General features: G+C 41.0%; 1 protein-coding gene across 2 annotated transcripts in view; it reads left to right on the top strand.

The window, feature by feature from the left end:
* HAO1 (hydroxyacid oxidase 1) overlaps positions 1-23,666 on the top strand; it is a 49,122-nt gene that overhangs the window by 10,133 nt on the left and 15,323 nt on the right. For both annotated transcript variants that reach the window (XM_002926778.4, XM_034641520.1), the window contains 2 exons: positions 13,655-13,910; positions 21,797-21,972. In XM_002926778.4, coding sequence (XP_002926824.1) covers positions 13,655-13,910; positions 21,797-21,972 — 432 coding nt within the window. The remainder of the gene's footprint in view (positions 1-13,654; positions 13,911-21,796; positions 21,973-23,666) is intronic.

Raw genomic sequence — 23,666 nt, 5'->3', positions numbered from 1 at the left:
TCCAGCTCAACTCAGGGGACCGGCTGAAAAAGGGGTCCCCTACTCCTCCGCCATCTTAACCTCCTCCCTCTGGTTGGTATGTTTTGATTGTGGGATGGGTAGGTTACTTGGAAGGAAAGAAAGCATGCATGCCTGGGGCAGATGCTGCTGGTGCTCGGGATATATCCCCCTGTTACTTTCCATTTCTATCAGAACCTGCAACTTTTTGCCTGACATTTTCTCTGGCAACAGGAGTGGATGGATAGGAAGGTTGGGCGTTTCCTGCCCATTAACACACACTTTGTTGAGGGCCTTCCCGTCCCTCTCTCACTTTTCAACTCATCTTGTGTTTATTTCCAAATAAAAGACTTGTACCCATATCTTTGTCTCATTGTTGGCTTCTGGAGGAATGCCAACCAAGGTGAGGGCCACTCAAATCTCCAGGGAACGGTCAGGCTTGAATAATTAGAATGGGCATCCAGAAAGTTCTGGAAGTTGCCACAGTACCACAATCTTACCTTCTCAATTGGCTCTCCAGACTTTGTGGAACCCTGCTTCAAGGGTCTTTTGGACTTTCTTTTCACCGCTGTGAAGCCCATCCCCAGTGTGAACTGGGCCCGAGAAGGGAACTCTGTTTTCTTACACAGTTTTGTGGTTGAAGAGCAATCGATGGAGCTACTCTTTCTTCATTTTCAAAATGGCGGTGAATATAAGCTTGCCAAATAAAATACAGGAAGCCAGTTACATGTGAATTTCAGATAAACAACAAATCCTTCCTAGCTGGGTCATCCTATATGTTTATTTGCTGTATCTGGCAACCGTAGTTGAATAAGAGCTCTTACTTCTAGGGGGTCCTTTGAGAATCACAGGAGAATAATGCTAGGAAAAGCTTCCCAAAATGGGGTGCACTTTTTATTTGCCCCTGAGGGTTCCAAAAATCTCTTCCACATATTAAAAAATGGACTTTCAGAAAAGTACCCTCCGTTTACACTTTAATGGGAGTGAAAGTCTCCCTTTTTACTTTGCTAAAGATATTTTTGTTTTAAGCTTTATGCAGGAACCTCAAAAATGGCTTTGAGGGTCAGACTGGTAACATAAATATCCAAAGAGGGATGAAGCTAAGAAAACAACAATGTAGGCTCAGCGGTGGAGACGGTAGTAGTGGAGATTGCAGGTTCCACGGAAGGGGGCAGCCGCATTTCAGTGCTACAAACTACGGCCCCGGCCCCGAGGGAATGAGGATGTGGGCTTGCCAAATCTTCAAACATTTCAAGAGAAGCCAGAAACTTTGATTTTTATGTGTAATCTCCTGGTTTTTAAATGTTGGCAAATAAATCAAAAATTCGCTAAAACACTGTTTGGGGCAATAATGTGTGGGCCAAAGCAAATACTTTTGTGGGCTACAAGTGTCCCCTGGGCTGTCAGGCTGGGACATCTGATTTATGTGGAAGTTCACCACTAACTAGTTTCACTTCTGTAGCAGGTCATTTTCACTCTCTAGGAGGATTACGTTTCCTCACTGATAAAGTCAGCTGCTTAAGCAAGATCAGCGGTTTGCTTACCGTGTCCCAAGGAGGGCAGGATTGTTCCCAGGGCTCTGGGTTGGGGGAAGTTAGGTGTGTCACTGAGCACAGAGCTACTCCTGTTTGCTTGCTGGGGTTCGACAGGACTGACAGGACAGGTCCTTAAAGAAAGAGTTCTCCTAACGAAGGCAAGAACAAAGACCAAATCTCCACAATGAGAAAACTTTGGAAACCCAAAACAGAAAATTCCCAACAGGAAGATGATCTTTACCATTTTTCCTCCCAGGGTATAAATAAATGATTCTGTCCCCATTTAAGATTCCATTAAATAGAGAGACCGTTCAAGGTAAACAACAGCCCTTCTGAGATCCCACCCTTTCTTCTACCCCCTGCCGTCCATGCCAGCCCCAGAGAGCGTAGATGGTGGAATGAGCATTTGTATCCCTTTGATTTTCATTTCTCATAGCTGCATGCTTGGGATAGAAAGCAAGCAGACATATTTATTTATGGATCTTGCTGAAAACACAAATAGACGTTTAATAAATGCTGCACAAATTAACTGTTGTGAAAAATGATGATAGCCAACATTTATTTGGCAATTAATGTGTGCCAAGCAATTTGCTTTTATTAACTCATCTATGTCTTACCCATCTTAAAATGTGAGTCCAAAGCCCTGAGGATCTTTTTCCAGCTCCTGTGCTTGTGGAAACTGAGGCTTGCTGAGGATAAATACCTTGTTCCAGGTTATTAATCACTTGTGCAATGCTGTTTATAAGATCCTGGTCAGTGGCTGATATTTCCAAGTATCATTAACTGCAGCAAGAACCCTAAGGCAAATTCCATGTTATAGTCTTGGAATATTAACTGCAAACGTTCTGTTTTTATAGTTTTATCCCTTTAGTTTTGAGAGGATGGAATAAGCCACAGAATATGAAACTCATTAGGAAATATGAGCCTTGAGCAAAATTCAGGAGCATAAATAAAGGGGCTTGAATTTTAAACAAAGATTAAAACTCCTAAAAGCTGGGGTGCCTGGGTGGCTCAGTCGGTTATGCATCTGACTCTTGGTTTCGGCTCAGTTCATGATCTCTGGGTCATGGGCTCGAGCCCCGCATCAAGCCCCATGTTGGGCTCTGTGCTCAGCAGGGAGTCTGCTTGAGATTCTCTCTCCCTCCCCTTTTGCCCCTCCCCCCGCTTGCATTCTCTCTTTCTCTCTAAAATAAATATATAAATCTTAAAAAAGAAAAATAAAAACAACTCCTAAACATCTTTTAGGATGGAAGGAAACTGGGGGACTGGGTGGCTCAGTTGGTTAAGAGTCTGCCTTCAGCTCAGGTCATGATCCCAGGGTCCTGGGATGGAGCCCTGTTTCGGGCTCCCTGTTCAGTGGGGAATCTGCTTCTCCCTCTGCCTCTCCTCCCTGCTCATTCTCGTTCTCTCTCTCTCTGTCACAAAAATGAATAAATAAAATCTTAAAAAAAAAAAATAAAAGGTGGAAGGAAACTAACCGAGAAACACTGAGCGGAGAGCAGTTTGCCACACATTGTATTATGAATAAGACATTTATTGCACTAGACGATTTAGTTAACACTTTAATAATTGACAACTGTTATAATTATAATATTTACAGAGCCCTATAAATGCCTCTACTTAGAATGGCACATCCATTTGAAACCCTATTAGATTGTTTTTTTATTTAAGTTTTATTTTTCTTATGAGCCTCAGAGATGACTGCACAATCACGTCTACAGATACTCAGCGTAGCAAAGGAAATATCAGTGAAAAACACAAACATTAGTGCCTTATAAAGCAGGGAGGCTCCTTAGGTGAAATTTCCATCTCGCAAGAGAAGCAAAGCTTCTCTGACTTCTCAAAGAACAAATAAAATGCTTATTATACCACGGAGACTTTCAGGACATTATCTTGGAAGTCTCTCTGGTTTTAGGCACTGTGGCTGTAATGAAATCTTATTTCAGCCTCCATGGAACTCCATGAGCTCTTTTGCTTCATTTAAACATGAGAAATCAAGAGGAAAGAGAAGAGATTGAGTGTTCCTTCATCCCTTGGCTTCTGACTGTTATGTACACAAGCACCACATGAGGGAGCGCCTGGACCTCAAATAGAGAAAGATTAAAACCCACCTCACGCGTTCCAGGAATGCTCAGCATATTAGCAAATTCTTAGTAAACTGTCAAAAAAAAAATTTGTTTTAAAGAAATTCCTGCCCCTGGATGCAATTAGAGGCTACCACACAGGATTTGATGGGCCATAAAACCATTAAATCTAAACACTTTCTTTTTGAGCCTAAAAGGCCAGAACATTCCAAAGTGAAGTTTGGGGACTCAGCTATGACTTGACCACCTATTAAGGTGCAGGTGGAACAGATTGCAGAGTAACACAAAGAGCCATACAGACCCCAAAGAACTGAATTAGGGTGTCGGTGAGAGTTTTAGCTGCTGAATTTTCTGGATTTTCCGAGATTAAGTGATCGACCTTAACATTGAGTGAAAGACCATTCAGCAAGAAAAATTGTCATTTCCTTTGCTCCAGACCCAAATGATGTATTTTTGAAAGCTTTATTGATTTATATATTTATGTGTTGTACTAGGTGACCGAGTAGATACACATTTTCAGCATACCTATGAGGAAAATATCCCCATTATTCTCACTTTTACCTAAATCCAGGAAAAGCATTAGATTTGCTTTCAATGAAACTTTTATTTTTTTCTGAAATGAGTGCCTTTTATGCAGCAGATGCTGGACTTTACATTCCTATCATTAATCCTCACAATAGACCTGTGAGGTAATTATCGTTTATCATTCTCCTGATTTGACAATGGAGGACGAGGACGCCCTTGACCAAAGTCTAGGGCTGGTCCATGATCAAGATGGGATGTGAACCAATATTGGTTTCACTCTAGAGTCTGATCCAGTTATTTATCTTCATCCAGTATTTTATCCATTTTCATGGAGAAGAAACAACACTAAGGAGGAATAAGAAGAAAAGACAGTTCACTAAAACTTGGTCCAAAGTGCATCATTAAACACTTGGAAGGGAATGCCTCTTGGTTTCACTGTAGTAAAAATGAATCAATTCTCACCTTTACTTTCAACCTATTTCAGCTCAACTTTATGTTTTGGATGTTCTTTTCCAGCAATCAAAATTCAGTGGACATGCTCTTTCTGCATACACAACTCACAGTATGTACGCACAGACACACACACACACACATATATATATATATATACACACACACACACACACATACACATGTATTAAAGGATTATGGACCTTCTTTGTACATATGCATAGAAATATATAAAAATGGGTTATTTATATCTAAAGGTTTTCCCCCCAAAAATGATAGATTCAGTGTTGAAATCACTTTGCACTAAGACAAACTCCATCAATCAAAAACAGCTAGTAAAAAATCAGACTCTTACTAACTGAAGACCAACATCAAATGGTATGATTCCTAGTACCTCACACTGGAATTTAAGCTCTTGGGCAGCTTTCCTGAGAGCTTGAGGTTGCTTCTTCTCAAATGATTAGTGTGCTTGATGACATTAAAGCGTGGCAGCGAGAAGTTAGTGGCTCCCTGGTGTGTCCTGACACTGAGGTTGTTAGACTGAGGAAGGTGGATTGAGGTCAAGGGCAGGCTTGCTCTTCCTTGAACCTGTCGTAAAATGCATCTCACTGTGGTGTGGTCTCCATGCCATCTGTCAGTTATGCCAGGACCTGACAACTTAATAAAATGACAGAATAATTACGTGGGGACCATTACAGTAAAGCTAGTTTAAGTCTAATGTGGAGTTCTGCCCCAGAAACAAAGTGGACGCAAGAAAGGGAAGACAGAGATGTCATCGGGACGAACTGTTTCTTGCAAACCTTTCCATACACTCAAAAACAGCTCCCCAAGTGAGTGACCGAGTGATCACTCAAGGTTAAATTTCTCCTGATTCAGACAATGGGCCATCTTGAAAGCACTGGAAAGATGAACTCTGGTTTCCTGGCCTTTCTTGGCACTGCTGAAATTGCTTCAGTTCTCTAAATCATAAATTAAGATTTGTTTGACCACTTCTAAGGATTTCACGCAGAATTGTAGTAGAAATTTCACAACATTACTTTTCTCAGTAATCGCAAGAGTAATTTTAGACACGCAGACAATAATATTCACCACCTCTTTAATAAGCCTGTAAATGGCAGTTCCTGTGAGAAGAAGGATGACAGCCAGTGGATAGGCACATTTATGCAAACACTCTAGAGGGTCAGACGCTGAGTTTCAAGCCACGCAACTGCTTGGTACTTTGTCATTGCATATTTTCCCCATTGCACAATGACTTCCTGTGCAGAGGACAGAATGCATTTTCTCAACAAAATTTTCAGCACAGCTGTCTTGGTGACTAAGTTTTGCAGGAGCTTTTTAATCAAATGCACCTAAAAATAACTCTAGACACTTTCATCATGTTACCCCTTTTCCCTTTAAACACACAATTTTGGAAACTTAACTCACCTTTCCCATAAAGGAGAGCTATTTTCGAAGAAATAATTTGGACCCACAGTAGCACATTGCTTAAGCATTCTGCTCTAATCTGGGAATATGATTTGACCCACACAAATTAATGCTTCAAATAATAGACATTTATTCCCACTGATAACTACAAGTTTGTATTTTGCTCTGTTGTGGTGGTGGTGATGGCTGTGGATGAATATCATTCTCAGATGTATTATCATTCCCTCCTTGTCAAGCCTGGCGTGATAAACTTCAGTTTTATTTGGTGATTTGACATCTTATTTACATGTGTGAGACTGTTGGACTGGACATTAAACATTCGGAAACTATTTTATAATCAGTAAATTGAGCTGCTTCAGCTTTGAGAAACTTCTCTCTCCTTCATCTTCTACCATTTTATTTTTATTTTGTTGTTTATTTTGCTTCTAAACTGAACTCTAGGAAGCTGGGCAAATTCTAGATAAGCAAGGTTATAAAATACATCTGATAATGGTGAAATGAGCCGAGGGGCTGTTACTATAATGCGATTTAATTCCTTGACTTTAAAACTAGCAAGGGATGTGCATAAGAAAATGTGGCGCATTTACCTGTGCCCTCCTCGAAGGGGCATCAGTGCAGAGGACAGACAGAGGCACAGGCAGGAGGTGGCTGGCAACTGGCAAGCTGGGAGCCAGTCACTTCCCATCCTATCACCCCTGGTCAGTTTGCTGTAAGGTCCTGGTTTTTGAGTAAAGAACTTGAACAGGCAGGCTTAGTGTCCCCTAAAGTTTAAGTCCACAGTAGTTTTCCTGTCTTCTCTCCCCTACAACTGGATTACCTAGATCAGCAAAAAATGTTTTCATTAAGGCTCAATGGAAAACCAGATGCTGCCAACATCTAGAGGCGCGATTGCCTTTCTTAGCCGTACGGGGGATTCTGCCAGTTTGTGCCGTTTTGAAAGCGATTTCCTTGTTCTAGCCCAGTTGAATCGTTGTACATTGGAGTTTAGGGTTCGTATCGACTCCAGAGGTGGTTGCATTTATATCTGGATGAGCTGATGTAACCCTCAGTGGTTGATTACAGGTTCCATGGTGTAGAAATTGAGTCAACTCTACTGAATGGCAGTTTGGGGAGGCAGAACTACATTTTTTTTTTTCTGATAAAAGTTTACATTTATTTTTTTTCTTTTTTTTTCTTTTATTTTATTATATTATGTTAATCACCATACAGTACATCCCCAGATTCCGATGTAAAGTTTGATGCTTCATTAGTTGCGTATAACACCCAGTGCACCATGCAATACGTGCCCTCCTTACTACCCATCACCAGTCTATCCCATTCCCCCACCCCCTCCCCTCTGAAGTCTTCAGTTTGTTTCTCATAGTCCATAGTCTCTCATGTTTCATTCCCCCTTCTGATTACCCCCCTTTTCTTTATCCCTTTCTTCCCCTACCGATCATCCTAGTTCTTATGTTCCATAGATGAGAGAAATCATATGATAATTGTCTTTCTCTGCTTGACTTATTTCACTTAGCATTATCTCCTCCAGTGCCGTCCATGTTGCAGCAAATGTTGAGAATTCGTTCTTTCTGATAGCTGAGTAATATTCCATTGTATATATGGACCACAGCTTCTTAATCCAGTCATCTGTTGAAGGGCATCTCGGCTTCCTTCCATGATTTGGCTATTGTGGACAATGCAGCTATGAACATTGGGGTGCATATGGCCCTTCTCTTTACTACGGGCAGAACTACATTTTATCTGACGCCAGATTGTTGCAGACCCTTGTAGCATTTCCCCACCCTAGGGCATGTGATTCAACTCTAATAAAAAAACTTTGTTGTGGGTGCATCCCAGGATAACTTTGATTCTGTTAAGCAGAATGCACCAATATCTTCCACTAGCCCATAGCTGGGGTGTATGGGAGGGGCAGGGTTGTGGGTGATAGTAAACAATGCTATTAAACTCATTTATTTCCATGTTATTATGTTTACAGTTTTGTTGCAAATAAAGTAGAGAAACAAAAAAAAAATGTAGGGAGAATTTCAAAATTTTTCTTCCAGGTATTATTGTTGATGGCTGACTAAGCAAATGCTGACCGCTCCTCAGATCTACTCTGCAGACCGTCCTTGTAAATCTGCGGACAGATAAGGGGTGGAGGTGGGGGGTGGAGAAAGGCATGTTTTCATTGTGCCTCTTAGAGTATTTGCTGTTGTCTTGTCCCTGGCTTTCCAAAGGAATGTATGTCCCGGGAATGTTGGAATCCTCTGCTTTGATATTCTCTTCATCTATCAGCCCTGTCACAGAGTCCCTTGGCCTGGAGAACATTCTTCTCTCTTTTGAGAGCTCTCTTGCTTAAGGTAATGAGCATTTGACGCTATCTCTGCAAAGAGGAATGGGTGTCTTGATCAAAACCAATGCAGGGAGAAGCTGCGTGTGGAGAAGATTATGAGCAATGATAAGAAACCCAGGTCCTTGGGAAAATTCTGAATTTATAAGGCTATCCAGGACTTCTTTTTCCAAATAGTGTTAGGCATTCTCTCACAGAACCCTTTACAATTACATGGCTTCAGAGTTACACAGAAAATGTTCACAAACCTTGCCTCCGTGGACTGTCCAGCAATGCTACGAAGTGGACAAGATAGCAGCTGTGGTTATAGATATTTTGCAGATGATTTCATCTGCCTCATGGATGGCAAGGCTGGGACAGTAGCTCAGGCCGCCTGACTCTCAATCCATTATATCGTGTTGTCTCTTCAAAAGATATATATTATCACCTAGGTCATTTCTCGGGCTTTATCTTCAATGCTTTAATGTCCACAACCTTACTCATGTCTCTTTTCATGATATGTGTGTGTATGTATCTCATATGCATTTTTTATAGCAATGGCATAATGTATTATTGGTGTCCCTAAATAAAGAAGAGGGAAAAAAATCTGAATACATCTAGAGCATTAAAAGTTTAGTTGTTTATTCTTTTTTTTTTTTTTTAGATTATTTATTTATTTATTTAAGAGAGAACACGAGCAGGAGGGAGGAGCAGAGGCAGAGGGAGAAGCAGACACCTGCTGAACAGGGAGCCTGATGCAGGGGCTTGATCCCAGGACCCTGAGATCATGACCTGGGGTGAAGGCAGACACCTGACCTGAAGGCACCCCTCCCCGCCCAGGCACCTCTTTGGTGTTTATTCTTGAAAATATATCTTAGGGATGCTAAAAGAGGGAGGAAGTGGAAATAAGGAAATAGAGTTGTGGGATGTCATATAGGATCAGTGTTCACTTGATGGCGTATCCTCCTGGATACTTTCTGTCTAGGATAAGCTGACTGTAATGAAAGCCAAGATTTTTAGAATTGGATCAACATTAGGGGCAAGAGCCGGGTCTTGTCTTTACCACCTGAGATCTCCATTTTGCTAGGAGTTGTGAAAATGCATCATGTGCCGGAATCTTGTGTTACACCCTGCAAGTGGACCACTGTCCCTTTGAAATGAAATCTGATGGTTGCTGCTTTTGAGAGCTGGAGGTCAGTTTCATTGTGGAAAATGAATAGGGAGAGAAAATGGACTTCAAAAACATTTGGCATTCAAGCCCTGGACTAGGATAACTCTAATTAGAATTTCTTAACAAAGTCTAACTATGCCAACTCATTTATAAAATCAAAAAGCTTGCAAATTTTGTCCCCAGAAGAGTAATGTGAGCTAGAAGGGTATTATGTTTATTTCTCAGGCAAAAATGACATTTGATGTATTTAGTGACCAGTACAACAAAGGACTTCAAACAATTAGAAGAGATGCTTAGATGCTCATTTCTAGTGCTCTAACAGCATCCTGAAAGCCCCCAGCTCTGCCAGGCATTAACTTTTAAATTTCTGGAATGTAGCGATGGGGGTGTCCAGGGATTCCTCAAGCAGAGAAGGGAGTGACGCCACATTAAAGGAACTCAGGAAAGAGAGTCTTTTACTTCGGAGCCATGGTTATTGACCTACTGGAATAGAAGTGTTTCAATATTTTAACGGGCAAATTTGTGATTGTCTCTCCGAATGGTCCTTGCAAAATCCCAGGGTCCCTCATCTCATTCTCACATAAAGCTGTGTTGAAAACCATGGATGTAATTCATCAGTAATTTGCCTTTATCACAGCTCATAATCACAAGCGAATGGGGATCACAGCGGTCATTAATATATGTTCCAAGGAGCATGAAGCCTTCTAAGTTTTGCTCCTGCTCTCTCCTGAGAGTAATATCTTTGCCTCAACTCATAATATGTCAGCACAGACTCTGATATTCTCCTTGCCTCCAGGAGACTCTCTCAGAGTAAATTCATTAAATCACCAAATATTCATTAAATGCCCACAACTGGAAGCATTGGTAACTTAGAATTTTGAAGATTCCTGACTCAAAATTTCAGCCCCATATGATTTAATCGTTGAAAAATAAACCCTGAGCACCAATAACACCAGGAGCCATTAGTACCAGAGCCAGGAGGCTCAGGAAATAGATGCCATGAGCTGGCCTTGCTTTTCTCTGGACATGCCTATCCAGAAGAAGTGGGCAACACGTTTGTGAAGGTTGACACTTCCTGCAAGTTTGATAGCTTATGGATTTTAATGGTCTTTGTGGCGTGTCTGTAGAAGTTTCTTATGGATACAAGGTCTTTCTGAGGATTTTTGATCCTTATTGACAGAATGGCTGCTCATCTACATGAGACCTTTGTGTAAACTACAAAAAGGTGTCTTATCATTTCATGGTCCTCTTCATTGTGGCAGGTCCTACCCATTGGGTTCCAGTGTCCTTGCCTTCCCAGGGCTATTGGCATGGTGGCGTCCTTCATGGATGTGGCAAACCTACTCAATTTGGGTGTCATGGCCCCAAAGGATTGGGGGAGTGCATTTATCTATGCTTGATAGCAGGGAGTCTTCGGGGCATCTGAGCGCTCTAGAACGATCATTGACATGGAGAAGTGGTCAGACATACTGGGTTCTCATCCCACGCAGCTCTCCATCTCTGTGGGAGCTTAGTTAAGTCATATCCTCTTCAAGACATATTTTCTTTATGATAAATTAACGGTTAAGGGATCTTGACCCAATCAATGTCCCCTCATGTTTCTTCCAAACAGCAGTAGATGACCTGGAATTTTTTTCCATGTTTATAAATCTTAATGAAAATCAGACAATGGTCTAGATGTTCGTATGTGTTATTACTTAACAAAGTGTGGTTTTTTAGACACTATTTTGCAAGTGATGAGTCTTTTGAGAGAATTTCTCAAAAGCCCACTTGGAGGGGACAGATGAGCGACCCATGGACAAGATCATCTCCAGTTTAGGTCTTCTTTATCTAAATTGTCACCTGAACAACAGGGATGAAAAACACCTTCCAAGGCATAAGAAGGGTAACATTTATCAAAAACAAAATCCGTTTTGCCATGTGAACTTTGAGTTTTACTATCAAATGATAATGCTACTATTTAATTTTCAAAGTGTGGTACAGGGGACTGGCAGCATCAGCACCCCTGGGAACTGGGTGGAACAAATTCTCAGGCCTCATCTCAGACCCGCTGAATCAGAAATTCTGGGGGGATGTTTGCACACTGTGTTTTCACAAGCTCTCCTAGGGGATCTGGCTGTCCCCTAAAGTCTGAGAAGCATGGAAGTATTTTAACCTCTCAAAGTAGTGTCTTGAATAGCACATCACTTGATTCTCAACATCACCCGATGAGTGTCACTTGGACAACTGCTTTTACTGACATTTGGCACACATCAGACACACAGCTAAGTTGAATGACTCAGGGTCATGTAGTCAGTTTTATATATTTATTATTGTGTCTTGCCATGTTTGGTATTTGGCATATAAACATTATATCAGTTTCTCCTCCACTAAAGCTGATCCCAATTTTACTGTCTTTTACCTATTTTTGGTGAAAAGCCTATCACCCATGTTCTTTCAAGTTTTCTAAGACAATTGGGGAGGTGAATCTAATTTATTACTTCTTTTTCACTTTCACTTATTTATTTATTTATTTGACAGAGAGAGACAGCCAGTGAGAGAGGAACACAAGCAGGGGGAGTGGGAGAGGAAGAAGCAGGCTCTCAGCAGAGGAGCGTGATGCGGGGCTCGATCCCAGGACCCAGGATCATGCCCCAAGCCGAAGGCAGACGCTTAACGATTGAGCCGCCCAGGCGCCCCATCACTGTGCTCTTTTCTTGATATCTTGTTCAAAAGATTGTGAGGAATAACCGTCTACTTGGGATGTCTAACATAAAATCCATAAAAATACAGCAGAAATGCTAGAATGCACCTTGAACAAAATTTTTAAAGATAAAATTTTAAAAGTTAAAAAGGAAGAAAAAAATTAAACTTACCCATAATTCTCTGACCTATCATTAGTAATCAGTTTGTTTAGGGTTATATACCAATAATCACATTTGTACAAATGTGGAATTATTTTGTATGTGTCATTTTGTAGACTTTTTTGTTTTTTTTTTAATATATCTTGAAAATCTTTGTGCGTCCACAAATAATGTTATTCTTTCATAACTGTCATAGAAACAGAATATGTACATATATGGAGAGAGAGAGAAAGGGAGGTGAAGGTGGGGGGATTGATTTGGGGAATTGGCTCATGCAGTTGTGGAAACTGGCAAGTCCAAAATCTAAAGGATAAGGACGCCTGGGTGCCTCATTCGGTTAAGTGTCTGTCTTTGCCTCAGGTCATGTTCCTAAGATCGAATCCCGCATCAGGGTCCCTGCTCAGCAGGAAGCCTTCTTCTCCCTCTTCCTGCTGTTCCCCCTGCTTGTGCTCTCTGTCTCTCCCTCTCTGACAAATGAATAAATAATATCTTTAAAAAAAAAATCTAAAGGGTAAGCTGGCAGGATGGAAACTGAGGGAAGAGTTGATGTGGTTTGAGTCTGAAGGCAATCTGCTAACAGAATCCTCAGGGAAGGCCCTCAATTGATTGGATGAGTCTTATTCACATTACAGAGAACAATCTGCCTTACTCAAAATCTACTTATTTAAATGTTCATCTCCCTTAAAGAATGTCTTCACAGTAACAACCAGGGTATTCGAGCAAACTCTGGGAACCATCACCTAACCAAGCTGATACTCAAAATTAACTGTCACAAAAATATTACCTTCAACGGGTATGTATCTTTCATTTTAGATAAAAACTACAGCATATCCAATCCCCCAAGTTTAGAGATTCAGGTTGTTGCCAATTTTTTCATCCTTACCCACAGCACATCTTGGGCTATTTTACTCACTTCTGTCTCCAAAATCAGCGCAGAGTGTAGAAAGGAATGAGTATTTCTTTTCTTTCTTTTTTTTTTTTATTATATTATGTTAGTCACCATACAGTACATCCCTGGTTTCTGATGTAAAGTTCCATGATTCATTACTTGTGTATAACACCCAGTGCACTGTGCAATACGTGCCCTCCTTACTACCCATCACCAGTCTATCCCATTCCCCCACCCCCTCCCCTCTGAAGCCCTCAGTTTGTTTCCCAGAGTCCATAGTAGGAATGAGTATTTCTAACTTTCTAAAGAATTGACTTCTTATTGCCTAATGACCCTTGTAGATGCCTCTACCCCTTGAACCACAACCTGAAGGCTTTGGAGTGGGGAAAACACCAGACTTGCCTTTATCTTCTCCTTTCTTCCTCAGCCTGCAGGTCACTGGGAACTGGAATGATGCTGAGCTCCTGGTCCACCTCCTCAATTGAGGAAGTGGCAGAGGCCAGTCCTGAGGCACTTCGCTGGCTGCAGCTGTACATCTACAAGGACCGTGACGTCACCAAGCAGCTCGTGCAGCGGGCTGAGCGCAAAGGTTACAAGGCCATATTTTTGACGGTGGACACTCCTTACCTAGGGAACCGCTTTGACGATGTGCGCAATAGTTTCAAGCTGCCACCTCATCTCAGGTAGCCGTGGGTCTCTGATCACCTGGGTCCCTGCATTGGTCTTCTAATTCTCTTCACTCTTGCCATGTACCAGCTCTGAAGGTTTTTTCCCCCTAATTTCCACATGGGTGCTGTGGGGAATTAGATATTCACAAAACATTGGTCCAGAAGTATGGTTGCCAGGGATCTTGTTTAGGAATGATAGGCTCTGGGTTCTAGAGGTTAGTGTATTTCTTTGTCTGTTGAAATCAAAGAGCCACCTGTTAGTTTTATTTTTAATTGTATTTGGAACAACTGTGTCTAGGAAAATTACAAAAAAGCTAGAAGAATGGAGACAAAAGAAGCCACATGTTTGATCCCCTATATCCTACTTCTTTCAGCAATATTCCTCTTTCATTGTGGTTCATCCATGGGTCAAGATTCATTCATTCACTCATTCACTTACTTATCTAAGCATACCTAGTAATCCAAAATGGAACTGTGATGGTTTTATCAGGTCATTCAGCTTGTCCATTAGTGAAGAATTGTCCTTTTCCCTGTAATACTTTAGGACTAGAATCATCTTATGTCAAAGCTAGGAACTCACGGAGTTTACTGAGAAAGACCCTCACCTCCCTATTTTTTCCCCTTTGTTTTTGCCTTCTCCCAGTTCCCCCCAAAATCTGCTCTTAAGTTTTTCACACCACTATGCGACTAACAGCTTTCAGGGATAAAAACTATCTGAGCAAGAATCAAAATCTTCATTTTAATGGAGGAAATTTTGATGATGGGATTTCAAAACATTCATCAGAGTATGTGAAATGATAAAGGATGCTTTCCTTGGATCCTAGATCTCATTTTACAATGGGCCATTGCTTACTCTGTCTATATATGAAAAGAACCAAATCCAAAAGATTTCAAAATCAAATCAGCATTCCATATAAGGACAAGAAGATTGTTAGAAGGTAGGAATTCCATATGTATTATAGAGTGACATGTATCTCAACCACCACATAAGTCCATATATAGTCTTATATGAGTGTCACAAAACTATTATATAGCTCTGCTGTATATTTACCTATTCGAGTATAAACTACTGTGCATAAAATCTTGCCATTGAGCCATACGTAAATTAGCTGTGTGTTGCTATCTCTGTGACGCTTCCAGGCAGGTTTAGGTATTATTTGTGTCTGTGATACCTTCAATAACCCAATGACAAAAGAGAAAGGCTCTCCCTGACAAAGCTGTCAATAAACCCATTCCATGTATCCCAGATACTGGGTTACCCAAACACCCTGTCTTTCTAAGAGAACAGAAACAAAAACAAAAGTCCTGACATATTTCTACTCTTGCCAAATTCATCAGAAGTAGATGGCTTCAAATTTCCCTAATATGAAATCTGTATTCACCTTATTTCTCTATTTTGGTTACCTTATTTATTAGACTTTCTAAAATAATTCGTTTCCCACTATTCAGGCTTCTGCCAGGAAACATTCCTCATGATTTCCCTTTGGACATTTGAAAGAGAATCTGCTAGTCCTTTTCCTCCTCCTCTCACTATTACAACTACTGACAACAACAATAACAGAGAATACAGTGGGGTTTTTTGCTGCGTAAGAAGCACTTTCTTGTTCTGGATAACAAAACGTGTTTCACAGTGGTGTCTACTCAGACAGGGGAGATGACACAGTTGTTAATTAATTCTGGCTGATACCGCTTGCTTCTCCGGTGCCAGGTCACTCAGTCAGGAGCTGGAAGGTTGATTTGCTTTTCCCCCCCTTTTCCTTTGCTCCTGGGTTCCAGCTCAGATGACGAGGAGGACCGTGAGACAAAGGCCCTTTTCAGCTGTCGATGTGCTCAGTCAGGAGTGGCTCAGCTTGTCACATCTCCCATCTGAAGATGATCAAAAATGAGCAACACATCCAGGTTACAGGGAACACAGGAAACACCCCACAGCCCGGTGCTCTGGGCCCCTGGAGTGCGCACTGGCCTTGTTTGTCCTCGTGGGCTTCGGGGCAGGCCAGTGCCCTCTGGTCCCCTCCTCAGCAGCCCGCATTCGGCAGCCGAAGGCAGAGCGCACTAATGGGAGGCCCAGGCTTCCGCTCGAGGCCACATACGACCAGAAAGCTCATCTGTTACAGCCTGATATGAAATCAGGTTTTTTTCCGCAACTGACCTGACTCATAGAAGGTGAAGCTGGGCTTTTCAGAAGTGAGGTTTGGCAGGCGGGAGAGGCAGGAAATCCAGAGAAGAATGAGTCTGTAAAGCAGTGGCTCCTTCCAGCCCTAGCTACTTCCTCTGCCTGGAAGGAGGGGGGCAGGGGAGGGTGAGCGGGGTGGGGGAGGGTCCCAACTCTCGGCATCGGGGACCAGCCAGAGTTCAGGAGTTTGGTAGTCTCTGCTTGGTCTATATGCAAAACACATGTACGTGTGTATTATGAACGGAACAGAGGTTCCTGAGACTGAGGGGGAGTAAGGGGAGTTCTCATTTGCTCTTGGAAGGAGCAAGGAGTGAGGCCAGGTCCCTAGACTGATTTCCTCAGGCTTTGAGGCAGGGGCCTTTTTCCTCCCTCTCTACCCCATGGACATGGTGCATTTACCCTGGGTAAAGACGGGTTTTTCGTGTAGCACCAGGGCAGTTGAAAGGGAAGAAAAGGCATTTCCAATCATGGACTAAGATCAAGAAAATCATGACACCTACCCTTTCGGTGATTTGCCTATAGCCCTGTAGCCATGAAATGATTCATTAATCACGAGAGCCAGAACAGATCACACAGAAAAAGATCAGACAGCCGTTGTCTTCCCAGGGCTCTGGTAATAAAAGTGGCCTATGGGGCTTTCTGTGAGCAGGACCCCATTACCTCTCTGTCCTTACCACGTGGCACCCTCACCTCCATTCATTCTTCCCAGCCTCATGAGCTGCCCTATGGTACTTTCAACATGCCAGGCTTGCTGGTGCCTGAGAGCCTCAGAACTGACTCCTCCCTCTGCCTTTTACATCTTTCCTCCAATCCATGCACAACTAACTTCCTCCCTTCCTTTACACTTTCACACCAAGGATGGTTCAACGTGTCTTTCTAGTGGGAGCCCAAAATAAAAATAAGCAGTAGAGATCAGAATAGAGATACAATATATGTGGGGACCCTGGGCAGGAGAGAGAAAGATCTGTGAGGGAGAACTGGGTACATGGGTCAACAGCCTCTAAATTGTTTGGTTTAGGAAAACACACAATGTAACTGTGTTAAACAAGATAGTGACCTCCCAATGACATTCATGCCCTAATCCCTGGAACCTATGAATATGTTATTTTACATGGCAAAATGGACTTTGCATGTGATTAAGTTAAGGGCCTTGAGACGGGAAGATAATCCTGGATTGTCCCAGTAGATTTAACATAATGAAAAGGGTCCTTAGACAAGGGGAGCAGAAGTGTCAAGAGTCGGAGGAGATAGGATGATGGCAGCAGAAGTTGGAGGGATATCATCAGGAGGCAGGACATGTAGGTCTCTACAAGCTGGAAAAGGCAAGGAAATGGATTTTTCTCCAGAGCCTCTGGAAAGAAAACAGTCCTATCAACACCTTGAGTTCAGTCTAGGGAGATACATTTTGGACTTTTGACCTCCAGAAGTGTAGTTTAATAAATCTGTGTCGTTTTAAAGGTTGTGGTCTTTTGCTATAGTGGGAACAGGAAACAAATACAATCGCGACGCTCTGCTAATTTCCTCTACAAGGTAGCTTCTCAGTGAGGGCTGGTCTGATTATGGTACTTCAAGTTTCAAGTTCAGCCCCTACCGGTTCACATCCTCTTACTCTGCTCTACTTTTTCTCTTTATTTTATGGAGAACTTATGTTCTAACATGCTCCATAAGTTATTTATTATGTTTATTGTTTATTTTCTGTCTCCCCTTGCTAGAATGTCAACCTTACCTACAGGTATATCCTAAACATCTAAAACACTGGCACATAGTAGGCACTCAAGAAGTGATGTTGAATCAATCGGAAAAAATGTAGCAGATCATGTGAGATTTCCCCAATAAAACATGACTACTGAAACGTTAAACAAGATTTGAGCTCGAACTTAAAATCCATGGCCTGCCCGTCTCTTCTGACAGCCCAGCACATTGAGGAAGAAATTAGCAGGCTATGTTCTCAATATAAGTGTTTTCTGATCAGCATTAAAGGCTGATGGCCCGTGTTCCAATTTCTGTATGTGTTATGAATCTCTTCCTCTCATATTGGGTTGCTATCATGGGCTCTACTGGTTATTGTTTTATATATTTTTCCCATTATGGAGACACATAGCTTTGTCTTTAATGTCATACCATCAATATTTCTAGTAAATAATATGTATTCCTCAATAATATCCATTATCATTAGTGTTACTATTGTTTATTCAATGATGTTTCCCTTTCTTTAGTAGTCGTTATTTTTATAATGCTAACTTACTAAACGCTGAAATAATTTCTTAGATTAAAAAGTATATTTGGGGGCCGTTCAGGGCACAATGAGTCCCTTACAAGGCCAGCTCTTTTCCCTGCCTTTGGGTCATTAAACAGCTCAGGATTTGGAGCATAAGTCCCAAGTCCTTGTGTTATTATTTTGATGTTGCTCTTTTCCTTCCTCAAGAAATGGAATACTTCAGTTATCAGCAGCCCCTTTAAGTGTTTCTTGTGTATGTGTCATAATTCGAATAAAAATAGTATTCATGGAGGTTTCCTTCAGAAGCCCTGGTAAAACACTCCATCGTGGGTCTCTGTCAAGATATCTGAAAGCTTTCTCTTGGCTTCTGGCTTTGAACGACGTTTTAGAGTAACAACAAGGCTTCATTGTGCACTGAAATTTCTGTAAGGCAACATTCATTCAAGTGTTGATCTGCATTTCACCATCCAAGAATAACAACAGTTATTTATATAATTTTATCCATGTTTCTGTTTTTTCCTATCCATTTCGCCCTTCCACCCCGCCCCTGCTGAAACACTGTAGCTTGTTTGGGATGGGGGTGGGGTGCCATGCAGAGTATATACACATACAAATGTTTTTCTTCTTTTCCCGTCTGGTCTTGCTATGGGAACATTTTTCTTATTAACAATATTATTTAAAAGTTGGGAATTTAATATTACTTAATACCATTTCTAGGTAATGGAATAGGTCTTCATAATAAGGATATGTTTATTGACTAAATGCATGCCTTAATTCAAATTAAGACGATCACAGAATACCAAAGGTTATGATAAAATGTACAACCCTAAACGGTTTGATAAAAAGAAATGCCCAAGTATTTCAGCTAAAAGCCATACTGAAGCTCAACAAATAAATGGGGACCAGTATGACTTTCATGAAGTTAGAATTTTCTATGATCCTTAACGGCCACCCGAGTCAATGAAACTATAGGACAAACTGTTCAATCCCTATTGAGAAAACTTTGCCAATGGCTTGAATAGAGTTTGGTGGGATGTGAATGTTCATGCCCTTATGATAATATATGCCACTTGAGGTACACAACCAGCTATTTCAGCTGAAAGTATACTAAGAACATTAAACCTAGTTTGTACTAATGTAAGTCTTTCAAAAAATTAAAAATAGAGTGCCTATGTACTTCTAGGTTTATATAAAAATGGTTATAGTCATTGCTCCAAAACCCTTTATATGTTCAATGGCAGAGCTAGTAGAAGCTAAGAAGGAACTATGATTAAGCCAGAGATTAATATACAGCGGTTCTTTTACCCACATTGGAGATTGGCTAGCAGGGTAATTTATAATATGCAGAAAAGCAAGGTGAATCCAGGTCACTGTCATCATTCAAAGACAGCCTTTCAGAGAAATGAAGTTTGCAATTGGATTTGGGTCTGTAGGCAGCTAAGTCACAGGGGTGATGCCATTGTGTATACAGATGGTCATCTATCCAGTTAGTGATCAGAGGTGCAAGCAGAAAAAACTTTGTCCCTAGTTCAGGGAACTGCCAAAATCTAGTCAGGATATCAAGATAGTAAACCAAGAGAAAAGATTTCAGATGTAGAGTGAGCCAATAGCAGATTCTTACAAGTAAGTTAGAGAAATCCTGGTGTAAGTTGGGCAACAAAATTAGACACAGGGAAAGACAGCAACTCAGTGGGGTTGTGTCTCCATCTGGGTTTCCCTAGGAGGAAATTATGAGCCAATGATTTAAATGAAAGTAGTTCCTTTGGAAGATGAAGGGAATACTGGTAGAGGAGTGGGGAAGTGGTGCAAGGAAGGAAAACAGCAAACAATGGGCATGTTGCCAAGACAGCTCCAACTGCAGACAACTGAACCTTAATCCTGATGGGAAATTCTGGAGATGATGTATAACCTATTTCAGAGTTAGCCCTCTTAGGGGTGAGGGAGCTGGGGTATTTATATGCCAACATCCTTGACACTTCAAGTCTGTTGTGTGGGTGGTTACTCAGGCTCCAGGAGTAGGTGAAAGTCATATGTATTAGATTCTCCAGAAAAAACAGAACCAGTAGGGTACACATACACACACATTTTGAAGGATTGCCTTATGCAATTATGGAGTCTGAAAAGTCCCACAATCTGTTGTCTATAAACTGAAGTCCCAGGAAAGTCAGTGGTGAGTTCCAATCTAAACCCTAAGGCCTGAGAACCAGGGGAACCAATGGTGTAAGTCCCAGTCTGAGTCTGAAGGCCCAAGAACCAGGGAATGAAAGTGTAAGTCCTGGTCTAAATCTGAAGGCTTGACAATCCAACATCCAAGGTCAGGAGATGATGGATGTCCCAGCTCAAGCACAGAGAACACATTTGTCCTTCCTCCACTTTCTTCTTGTATTCAGGACCTGAACAGATTGGATGGTGACCGCCCACATCTATGAGGGCTATCATCTTTACTCAGTCTACCGATTTAATCTCATCCAGAAACTTCCTCACAGACATGCTCAGAAATAATGTTTTACTATCTAGGCATCCTTTAGCCCAATCAAGTTGGCACATAAATTAAGGGTCATATCACGACAAAGAAATGAAGATCTTGGTAATTAGAAAGCTCATGTCCTGGCCAGGATTGTCTGAAAGATTGGGAAGTGTGAGTCAGCAGACAGACAGCCTCAGAGAAAACAACCTAAATGGAGGAAGGAAAAGCAAGAGCTAGCGATTCATCTGCTGGGAAACACTTCCCACTTCTCCCTGTGCCCACCACCACCACCACCACCATAATAGCAGGGCAGGAGAAAGAGTCTATAGTCACAGCAGACAGAAGGTATTAACTGATGTTACTGCAGTCCCAATCCCCTCTAGAATTTTGTATAAGGACATTGGAAAGTTTCCTGAAGTCAAAAGCAATCACCAAGGTGCAACTGAGATCTGAGCAGAGAGAATGTAATTAAAAGTCCAGAGACCCAGAGACCAGCCCAAACACGGGTTTCATATGTGGGGAAATCTTGCTCTGCACTTCCGTTTTTATTTTCTATATAAAATGAAAATCATAAAGTATCAATTTTATTTTCTAAAAGTTTTCTTAAAAATTGTGATAATATTGGTTTATGAAAGTCCTTTGTAAATTGTAATGTACCATGCAAATGTCCTTTGTTACAATTAATATGCATTGCTGAATGGAAATAGCATCAAATCTATTGTCTATATTCATAAACTGGCTTAAGAAGGTAGAGATATTGGAACTTGCCCAAGTATTTTTCCCTGAAATTGATTTATTTTATATAAACATAGCCTCAGATGCACAATAAACTTCAAGTGACCAATTAAGTCTACTTGATTGTCACATTTAGCCTGGAATCTTACACCAGAACGTGGGAAATAGGCATGCAACCAACCTATAGATGGTTGAGGAACATCTAATTGATTTGAAAAGGGTGATGTTTCATTTTTCATTGAATGAGTCATTGTAAAATTATCTCTAACTTTGAGAAGTTTCTCATTTTACGTATCTCTTTATTTCAGAATGAAAAATTTTGAAACCAATGATTTAGCATTTTCTCCTAAGGAAAATTTTGGAGACAAAAGTGGACTTGCTTCGTATGTAACTAAATCAATAGACCCATCTATCAGCTGGGAGGATATTAAATGGCTGAGGGGGCTGACATCACTGCCAATCGTTGCAAAAGGCATTTTGAGAGGTTTGTGTATTTCTCATACTGATCTTATGATTCTTTGTAGATATGATCATAATTTGTTTAAGAGAAAATAATCAGGAAAAATTAACATGGAAATCTAAGGAGACATTCCATCTCTCAATTCTCCCTATTGATGTTAGTGAGTAAACAGTTCATTCTTATGTGATACACTTAAGAGCTGGGCTTGAAATAAGTGGTTACCTTCATGGTAACATGGGATGCTGCTGCCTTATCTTGGAGCCATCACTAAATCATGGAACTTGATAAGATCTAGGCAAAAGGTCTTGAGTTAATCGCTTTGTCTGAAAGCAACAACAAGCTACTCTCAGACCAAGAAGAAATCCAGGGATGATATTATGACAGGCAGACCTGTTTTAAGAGCCTTTTCTATTTTTCTCCTGTTCCTGCAAGTACCAATGACTAGGACTGATTTTTGAGTGTGGCGAATCCCATATCACCTCCCTATAAAGAATGGTTGACTATGACATTAAAACACTCAAGTATCAAGTCATGGGGATTAAGAAACTTGACTAAGGCTTCACCAGTATCCACACATATTCAAATCCCACAGGGAGGTATAAATGACTTCAATAATTTGGAGTATAAATGTATTTACCCACAAAAATGTTTTCTTGCCTTTGAAAACATTTTTTAGTTGATTATACAGAAAACTGCCAAAAACTTATTATTTTAAATGTGAATGTTTAAGTAAGTGGCTCTGAGATGAGAGATTCTATTAACATATCTCAGAGTCAACAACAACTTCCAATCAAAATATGCCATCAGTTTTATTTGACTTTGTGAGTCACTTGGCCCTATTTATAAAGCTGTAGGCCTGCCCCTGGCTTTATCTATTTAATCTTAAGTATGCAGAAGTGGAGGTAGGTTTAAATCCAGATATGCCTTTATCTGTGCCGTTAAACATTATTGTTACATTCTTTCCTGTTGGTCATTGCTCTAGTTCAGACTTTCGGTGGATTATACTTCAAAGAGTAGACCTTGGTGTTAGAGACACCTTTAAACAGCAGCGTCCCTTACTTGACTGGTATCCACATTGTCATCCACATTGCTCATGCTTCTTCCCTCGGCAACCTTCAACTGTAAATACTGAAGAACACTAACGCAAAGGTCCTGCCCCATTCATTCATTCAGTCATCTATTCAGTTATTCACTCACTCAAGTGTTCATTTTGTAAACATTTATCATGCTTATTGTGTGCTAAGGTTAAAAATAAAATAGTGATTTGAGGTCCTTGGCCACAAGGAGAGCCCATTCTTGTAGGAGACAGACATATAAACAAGAATTTGGGGGCAGTAAGATGTTACAGGTGCTGCATACAGATATGCAGCATTAGGGTGGGGTTTAAAATAGGGCATGGAGACTTGGAAGAGTGGATTAGGGAAGGTTTATTTCAGAATGAGAGTTAATGCTTGAGTTTTGCCTTGATATTGAAAGACTCAGACTGAAATAATGGTAAAATAAAGCAGTTCTGAGCAACAATTTATCAAACATGTAGACTTTAATATGTTTGAGAACCACTGAGGTTCTTGACCAGGGAATCAACCTCATTAGATGAGCATTTTAGAAAAATCAAGCATTGTATAATGGAGCTAATGGGTGGAGGTGGCAGAGTTGTGGTCAGGGGATGTTTAAGAAATGGTTTTTGCCCAGGCAAGAGATGTCTGTGGCTCAGGAAA

Source organism: Ailuropoda melanoleuca, chromosome 13, assembly GCF_002007445.2.
Source record: "Ailuropoda melanoleuca isolate Jingjing chromosome 13, ASM200744v2, whole genome shotgun sequence".
Classification (NCBI taxonomy): domain Eukaryota; kingdom Metazoa; phylum Chordata; class Mammalia; order Carnivora; family Ursidae; genus Ailuropoda; species Ailuropoda melanoleuca.
This window is presented reverse-complemented; position numbering and strand designations above follow the sequence as displayed.